The sequence below is a fragment of the Galeopterus variegatus genome, unplaced genomic scaffold, assembly GCF_000696425.1.
Source record: "Galeopterus variegatus unplaced genomic scaffold, G_variegatus-3.0.2 Scaffold551, whole genome shotgun sequence".
NCBI classification, from domain to species: domain Eukaryota; kingdom Metazoa; phylum Chordata; class Mammalia; order Dermoptera; family Cynocephalidae; genus Galeopterus; species Galeopterus variegatus.
The window spans coordinates 354,286-362,875 of NW_007726662.1; the positions used below are offsets into that span (position 1 = coordinate 354,286).

At 36.4% G+C, this 8,590-nt stretch overlaps 1 protein-coding gene across 3 annotated transcripts in view; it reads left to right on the top strand.

The window, feature by feature from the left end:
- LOC103588321 (mitochondrial import inner membrane translocase subunit Tim23) overlaps positions 1-8,590 on the top strand; it is a 29,521-nt gene that overhangs the window by 8,163 nt on the left and 12,768 nt on the right. For 2 of the 3 annotated variants that reach the window (XM_008569989.1, XM_008569991.1), the window contains 4 exons: positions 2,943-3,036; positions 3,206-3,290; positions 6,479-6,537; positions 8,353-8,463. In XM_008569989.1, the coding sequence (XP_008568211.1) occupies positions 2,943-3,036; positions 3,206-3,290; positions 6,479-6,537; positions 8,353-8,463 (349 nt within the window). The remainder of the gene's footprint in view (positions 1-2,942; positions 3,037-3,205; positions 3,291-6,478; positions 6,538-8,352; positions 8,464-8,590) is intronic. The other variant, XM_008569990.1, reaches the window with a different exon arrangement.

Genomic DNA, 8,590 nt, shown 5'->3' on the forward strand with positions numbered 1-8,590 from the left:
TATATATATATATATATATATATATATATTTTTTTTTTTTTTTTTTTTTTAAGTAATAGTTGGAGCTTTTTGTTTCAAAGTTAAATCACTGACATTGACAGCTGCTGTGTTTCTTGTTTGGATTAAGCATTCAAATAGAAGCAAGTTGATGATTAGGACCTTGCCAGTTTGTAGCTTCATTGTTTTTGCAGGAAATGTTTTTCATATGTTATCTGTTTATTGAAATTTTAAAGTAGCTTTCTGTCAGTTATTTACTCAAAATTTTGAAACTCAAAATTTGCTTAAATGTTTGAATCCAAACTTAAATGATTGTATTCTTTCTGTGGTTATAAATACAGTACGATTGTGGCCCTGCATTGCTAGGTGGGGCTTATTAAGGTTAGACATAAAAGAAGATTCTGTTTCCCCCCACCAAAAAAAATTTGTGATTTCTTGCTTTATCACAAACACTTACACTGGCATCTTCCATTGGAATACTAGAGGAACTCCACAGTTGAAAAAGTGTTTTCTAAACCTCATTGTCTCTTATTATAAATAACCATTATAAAAAACCTAAATTTAGGGCCGGCCCGGTGGCGCACTGGATGGTGCGCCGCTTGGGAAGCGCGGCGGCGCTCCCGCCCGAGGGTTCGGATCCCACATACAGACCGGTTCCCGCTCACTGGCTGAGCGAGGTGTGGGAGCAACGCTGAGGGTTGCGATCCTGTTGCCGGTCCCCGGTCCGGTATGGGGGCAACACTGAGGGTTGCGATCTGTTGCCGGACACGGAAAAAGACAAAAAGACAAAAAAAATAAAAAAATAAAAAAACCCTAAATTTAAAGATGATACCTTAATAAAAATTACATTTTGTGAAATATTTTCCCGTACTTTTGAGAGTTAGAGACATACTAACACTGGCCTGATTCTGGCAACAACTTTTATCTGAGGCGCTGTTTGTTGTGGTTTCTCTTGCTAGAGCTTTTGTATTGTCACTAGCTCACTGAAATAATTTTTTACATCCTCACTGAAATAAATTTAAAATATCTCCAGCATCCATAGTGTCATCCACTTGAAATTATAAAGATTTCACATAATCTCAGCCTTCTGACTATTTAATCAAGTACATTGATGCCCGTTGGATTCGTTTTTCTTCCGTGTTAGCAAACTCTGGTACTTATGGTGATTTAGTGACACTAGTGTCCTAGAGTGTCAGCAAAACAAGTTTAATGGGAACTTTTCAACATATATTCCCTGTATTTGATGTATTAACATATTTTGATATCAACCTTATTTATGTGAATTTATGTACATTTGCTTCCAAAGCTTGTGATGTTTTATTATGGTTGACACAGCTAAAGAATGAGTTGGAGGGCCAGTCCGTGGCTCACTCTGGAGAGTGCGGTGCTGATAACACCAAGGCCGTGGGTTTGGATCATATACAGGGATGGCTGGTTCGCTCACTGACTGGGTGTGGTGCTGACAACACCAAGCCAAGGGTTCAGCTCCCCTCACCGGTTATCTTTTTAAAAAAAATTTAAAAAAAAACAATGAGTTGGTGCTGACACGCACTTGTCCTGGATTGATAATGTTCATCACAGCCATCTTTTTGTTTTTAGTTTTCTGTCTCTAATTAGTGATCCATTTCTGGATTAAAGGATAATTATTTACCTTATCTGATCAAATATAGCACGTCTAAAAACCTCAAAGAAGCAGCACTGTTTAAATTAACTGTCATCGTGCCGGTCTGTGGCTCACTTGGGAAAGTGTGGTGCTGACAACACCAAGTCAAGGGTTAAGATCCCCTTACCGGTCATCTTTTTTAAAAAAATAAATAAATAAAAATTAAAATAAAACGGTCATTAATTTAAAAGGCAGGAAGCACACAAAATTTACAAAACTATGTACAATTTATCATGACATGGGATCTATTCAGGGTTTGCTTATTATTGCCCAACAGACAATTTTTGTGTGACAAGAGTACATGTACTTGTTTTCTTGTGCAGTTGTTGGTGAGGATTTCTAGCACAAGCTAGAAATCAAAAACCAATGCAGAACCGTAGTTTTCCTAGTCAGGAATACACTTGCCAGAGTTCAGTATTTGCCACAGGGATGTGGGACTAGTGTTACTTGTTAGTGGTCTCTACTGTGTTAAATGTGGCACACTATGTTTTTTTGCCAAGGGTGTGGACTGTCCGTCAGGTACTTGTTTTAACCGTTATTGTGTGGAAAGCTTGGCAAAACTGACTTGAATGTGTTCTTCGTAAAGGTGTATTTACTATTCAAAAATCAGTCATATTTTGCTCTTAAGGTAGTATTTTCAACCTAGGATTTTGGGTGACCTTCCATGGGTTCGTGCCAAATTTTGTGTATACATTTACTGGAAAGAGAATAGATTAGTTTTCTAAGATTATCAAAGAACTGTATTCCCCCCAAATAGTTAAGAAAACAGTTAAGGGAGTAACCTGCCCTTGTATAACTGATCCAGACTGTTGTGCTTTACTGCTTTTTGCTTATTTTTTTAATGATCATTTGGTCTTTCAGATAGTAAGACAGTGCTCACTAAATAGTTGCTACAGAACGAAAGTCATTTTCTCCTTTTTAGCTGTTACCTCTCATAGCTTTCAGTGTACCATTCTCTAGAACTGTTCTTTCTAAACTCTCTTGCTTCAAATGTATCATTAAGTAAGGCAGACTACACATAATATATCAGATTTACATCACGAAGGAAACAAAGTTCTAAATGAAAATCCGTCCTAAGAACTAAATATGTGTTGTGTATTTCATTTCATTTTGATTTAGGTGTTTTATTGCAAAGTTCTATTTTTGTTTAAATAAGTATAGTTGAGTTTGAGTTAATTTAAGGTTTTACTTTCTATGAAAAACTACTGTGAAAAGTTGAAAAAATGCTTTGCAAGTACTGTTGTGAGGAGTGCTCAACTTGGTTTTGTTATTACCCTTTTAGGATTCAGATGAGTTTATTTTACCAACCGGAGCTAATAAAACTCGGGGCAGATTTGAACTGGCCTTCTTTACCATTGGAGGATGTTGCATGACAGGTGGGTATAATAATTTTTTTTCTTAGGTTACCTCAGCCCAAGTGACAGTGCTTAAAAAGCAGAACGTTTTTTGTTTTTTTCTACATTTATCGTCTTTTTTATTAAATGAAAATGAATTGTTTTTTAATATACAGCTGTATTATTTGGATGAATTGTTATGATTTACCAGGGGCTGCATTTGGGGCAATGAATGGTCTTCGGCTAGGATTGAAAGAAACTCAGAACATGGCCTGGTCCAAACCAAGAAATGTACAGTAAGTCTCATGTAATCATTTGATATAATGATGTTTCAATATTAACCTCTGCTTTGTTGGTTTGATGAGTTCAACCTTGAGATTACAAATGTTGAGAGAATTGATATGCTTTTCTGTCCCTTTTTTTCCTTTCTTTCTTTTTTTTAATCTTACTCAAAATAAAAGGAAACAAGGAATCAGATTACTGAGTCTAAACTTTTTAAAGCAGTGATTTTTGAGTCAGTGTCTCTCAGTTAGCTGAGGTGTTGCCCCATCCTAACTTCTCGGCTACACCTGTTCTGTTTTCCAATCCACTATGACCTGCTTTTCAAACTGTTGATTTACTAATGTGAAATTTGGATTGTTCAGGGGCATGCAGAACTATAGGATGTGGTAATGAAGAAATAAGCAGCACGTAAGAGATCTGCTAGATCTGCTGTCATTTAACTTGAATTTCATTTCTAAACTGAAGAACTACAGAAACTATAAATAAAATTCATAGAATTTAGAGGTAGTTCCAAAAGAGTACGACAGTCTTCTCTCAGGAACTTGAAGTTTGCAGAGAAGGGAAAGTACAATTAAAAGCACTGGAAAATGTATATAAGGTATATATCTTCGTTCTGCTAATGAAATAAACTCAGTCCCTAAATAATATGTTGTTTGGTTTTGTACATTTTTATACTTTATATAGGTGGAATCACACAGTATGTGTACTTCAGTGGCTCATGGTTTTGGTTTAGGATAATTTAAACTCCATCTTCCTGGGCTGGCCTGTTAGCTTAGTTGGTTAGAGTGTGGTGATAATAAGCCCAGGGTTCAGAGTTCAATCTCTGTATCAGCCAGCTGCCAAAAATAAATAAAATTGAAAAATAAACTCGATCTTCCTTACATGTTGTTCAGCCACCAGATGGCAGCAGGTGTGCTTAGAATTAGACCTTGGGAAACGAAGGCCTGTCAAGTTTTTGGTATAACTGTTTCTGTGTGGATTGCTGTCCTTGCCTTACCAGCCCAGATCCTTCAGTGTTTTTATATTTATATTCTTAATATTTGTCCCTTTCTCTGACAGTAATTTTTTTTTGCTTGTTTTTTTTGGGGGGGGGGCCAGTACAGGGATCAAACCCTGGACCTTGGTGTTGTCAGCACCACACTCTAACCAACTAAGTTAATCGGCCAGGCCTTACTTTTTATGTTATAGGGAATTTTGAATATATACAAAAATAGACAAAATAGTATATTAAACACCTACCTGTGAACTATATAACCCATCCTCTACAACCATCAACCATGGCCAGTGTGTACCATCTCCTTCTCCTCTTCCATGTTATTTCAGACAAGTCCCCAACATCATATTAATTATGAATTTGGAAGTAGACGCTCTCCTAGAAAATATAACTTACCTGCTTTATTTCTTAATATAATAACAGTTATTAACTTCTTTGGAGAAAGTTGAATTGGTTTGTATTTTTTAATCTTATGTACCATCGTTATATAGTCATTCTGATTTTCCTACATAGGGAGATAGCATTAAATAATGGTAGGAAGATAGGATTTAGAGTCAGGCAGATGTAAGTGGCTTCACATCTTAGTTTCATGACTTACTGTTTTGTGATCTTGGGTAAGCTTTCTCTACTTTCTGCCTTTAAGAGTTGTTGAGAGGATATCAATTGAAAAGCAGGTAACAGCTAAGTAAATGTAGGTATGTTGCCAAATTACATCCCACAGAATTTTACCAATTTGCAGCACCACCAGCAATACAATAATGAAAATTAATAGTTTTAAAGCTTGTTACAAGTGAAAAAATAATGTGCTGAACTTGAAATATATCAGTAAATATGTAACAGAACTAGAAACAATATATTTCTCTTTGTAAGTACTACTCATTTTTTTCAACAACCTTTTAGAACTAATACAAATTTTTTTCTTTTTTTAAAGATGACCGGTAAGGGGATCTTAACCCTTGACTTGGTGTTGTCAGCACCATGCTCAGCCAGTGAGCTAACCGGCCATCCCTATATGGGATCCGAACCCGTGGCCTTGGTGTTATCAGCACCACACTCTCCCAAGTGAGCCATGGGCCAGCCCCACTAATACAAATTTTTATTACTTTCATTGAGTTCTTTAATTAAATAAAGTAAGTTCTTTTACTCTGTTGTTATACTTCCATAATTTCCAGCAGTAGTCAGCTGTCCGGACAGAACCATTCCTGTGATGGTGTTACACTGCTGGGAGAGAAATGTCTTGTCTTCTTCATCCAGTTGCCCCTGTCACTGTTCTGGTGGCATCTGGCACTGGTGCAAGGCAGAACTGTGCTTCCTTGAGAGTGTGCTAAGCATTCACATTGGCTGCTTAGTTCTAGTCTGGGAGCAGACACAGAAGGCTTTCTGCCTGTGTTGTAGTTAGATGGCTGTTTCCTTCTCTTTAATTCTACTTTCTATTCTAACTTTGATATTTTTTACTTTGATTCTATTTAATATTCTAGTATATACTCCCCTCCCAAAAAGAAAATCAAACTAGTTTGTCATACAGTGGTATTTTTTACATAGATCAGTTTCTGTAAACTTCTTTATAAAATACATTCCAGGCTGTCATTTAAAGTCTTTATATATTTCAGGGTCAGCCCGTGGCTCACTTGGGAGAGTGTGGTGCTGATAACACCAAGGCCACGGACTCAGATCCCTATATAGGGATGGCCGGTTAGCTCACTTGGGAGAGTGTGGTGCTGATAACGCCAAGGCCACGGACTCAGATCCCTATATAGGGATGGCCGGTTAGCTCACTTGGGAGAGTGTGGTGCTGATAACGCCAAGGCCACGGACTCAGATCCCTATATAGGGATGGCCGGTTAGCTCACTTGGGAGAGTGTGGTGCTGACACCACCAAGTCAAGGGTTAATGTCCCCTTACCGGTCATCTTTAAAAAAAAAAAAATAAGTCTTTATATATTTCGTATGTATGTAATAATTTTAGATATTTATATATTTAATAGTAAGAATTTTCCCCAGTCATTGCTCAGAGTGTTGAAGTTTTTACCTAACCTTCACTTATATAGAGTAAAAGACATCCATATTGAAATCTGAGGATGTATTAAGATAAATCTTAAAATTAAGAAAAGTTTGGAGCTTAGATGCGGACATTTTAAATAGCTGCTATTATGATTTTTTAAATTTACTAGAGAAATAGTACAGATTGTTTCTTTTTCTCCCCTGGTAGGATTTTGAATATGGTGACTAGGCAAGGAGCACTTTGGGCTAATACTCTAGGTTCTCTGGGTAAGTAGAGATCTCATTTGATAGTAAATTGTTAATGCAAAGAAAGAATGTGCTAATATCATGAATAACTTGATCAACCAAATCTGTTTCTAGAATATGAATCAATTATGTTTAGATCCACTCTGGTGAATAGTGTAGATACTACTTAGTTAGGGAAAGACCATGAACTACGTAACAAAATAATCACAGGTGCTAATACCATTCTGAATATCATTTCTGAATGTTTTAAATCTTTTTAAACACTACATACTCTCCTGGTTCAAGCAGGACACCAACTAAATCATGTTTTAAGTAAATGAAATCAAGATAATTTAGGTCCAAAGGGCTTACTTAGTATGTTAGGAAAGGTTCAAGGTCCTCTAGAGAGATGTGATAGATTAATCAGCTGTTCTGGTGTTTTCCTAATAGCCTATTCAGCAGTCTGTTTACCTGAGTATATTTCAAGAAACTAATTGCCAGAGTTGCAATAGGTCCTTTGTAGATAATGAAAACATTTGCAGTTCTAGGCAAAAGGTAATATAGTAGTGCTTAGTCAGAACCAAATGCTTTCATACTATATTGTGTATGTATAATTGGCTCTTTTGATTATCGATAATTTATTAAAGACCTACTTGTGGATTTATGCCCTAATATTCAAGGTTTTTATAGTTTATGAACTTAATTGAAAGCCTGAAAATCTTTTAAATGCGGCAGATTAAGTAAGGGAAAATGTAAAGAACTCATTGAAAAGATAGAAAAGGCCTCTGTTGTAGAGTAAGATCATAGCTTTGTCATGGGATTTGGAAGCAGTACATTTTCATACCATAAAGCCAGATCTGTATTTTAGATGCTAATAGATGACTGCTTCCATATGCAGTTCATGCCTGCATTCTTCCTCCTCCACCTCATAGTCACCCTCATCTGTTCCTTTTTAATTGCTTGTATGCCTAGAGTATCAGCCATCCGTGTCTGCCCAGGACTTTCTTGGTTTTAGCACTGCAAGTCCAACGTTCCAGGAAATCCCTCAGTCCTGGGCAAACTGGGATAGTTGGTCACTCTGTGTGTTCCTGCTGTAATATGATCAATCACAGTGTTCTGCTTATGTTCAGTTTCAGTTAAGTAAGTTGAATGGGAAGATAAGCTGTTATAGAAGTATAAAAATATAACGACAGATTACAAAGGAGCTGGGTGATGTTGTTGGGTAGTCAAGTGTACCTATAGTTTTGAGAAAGGGTAAGGAAAAGGTTTAACTCACTCATGCCTGATAGGAATCTGTAAAGGCATTGGGGGGAGATCTTTTAAAACTATATGGTGCTAATGTTACAGTTTTTACATATATGAGAATCAAACCTTTTTTTAAATTATATTTTCTCTTATAACAGAAATGTGTGGGTGTGGATGTGTAGGTGTAGGTGTTTAATCCAAAATACAGCTATTACGGGTAACATAAGTGAAAATTTAAAATATTTTTCCTGGAACTCCCCAGTGGTATTTTCCAGAAATAGTACTATTGGTGTTTCTTCTGAATCTCTCAAGACATTTGTTTGTATAGCCAGAGTCATGTACCCATATGCACTTGTGCCTGCTTTACTTATTAGTGAACGTAACCTCCTGGTTTTTGTTTTAAATGATTATATAGTTTTCCATTACATGGAAAGTCCCTCTCTGGATCAATACAGATGGTGCAAATGCTCTCGATGAGCATTTTATTTGTTGTCAAGTTTTTGCTATTAGGAACAGTGTTCCAGTGATCGTTGAATAAATTTGTCTAAGTATAACTGCCATACTGAGCTTTAATCACTTTTTTATCACTGAGCACTTCCATTTCCCTTTTAGCTTTACTGTATAGTGCATTTGGTGTCATCATCGAGAAAACACGAGGTGCAGAAGATGACCTCAACACAGTAGCAGCCGGTACTATGACAGGGATGTTGTATAAATGTACAGGTAGGTATTGTTGAATGGAGAACTATCTCTTAATACACTTGAAGTATGCTTTTTATCCATTGTTTTCAAAGGAAACTTTATACTTTTTTTTTTTTTTTTTTTTTTCCTTTTTGAGACCACCCACACC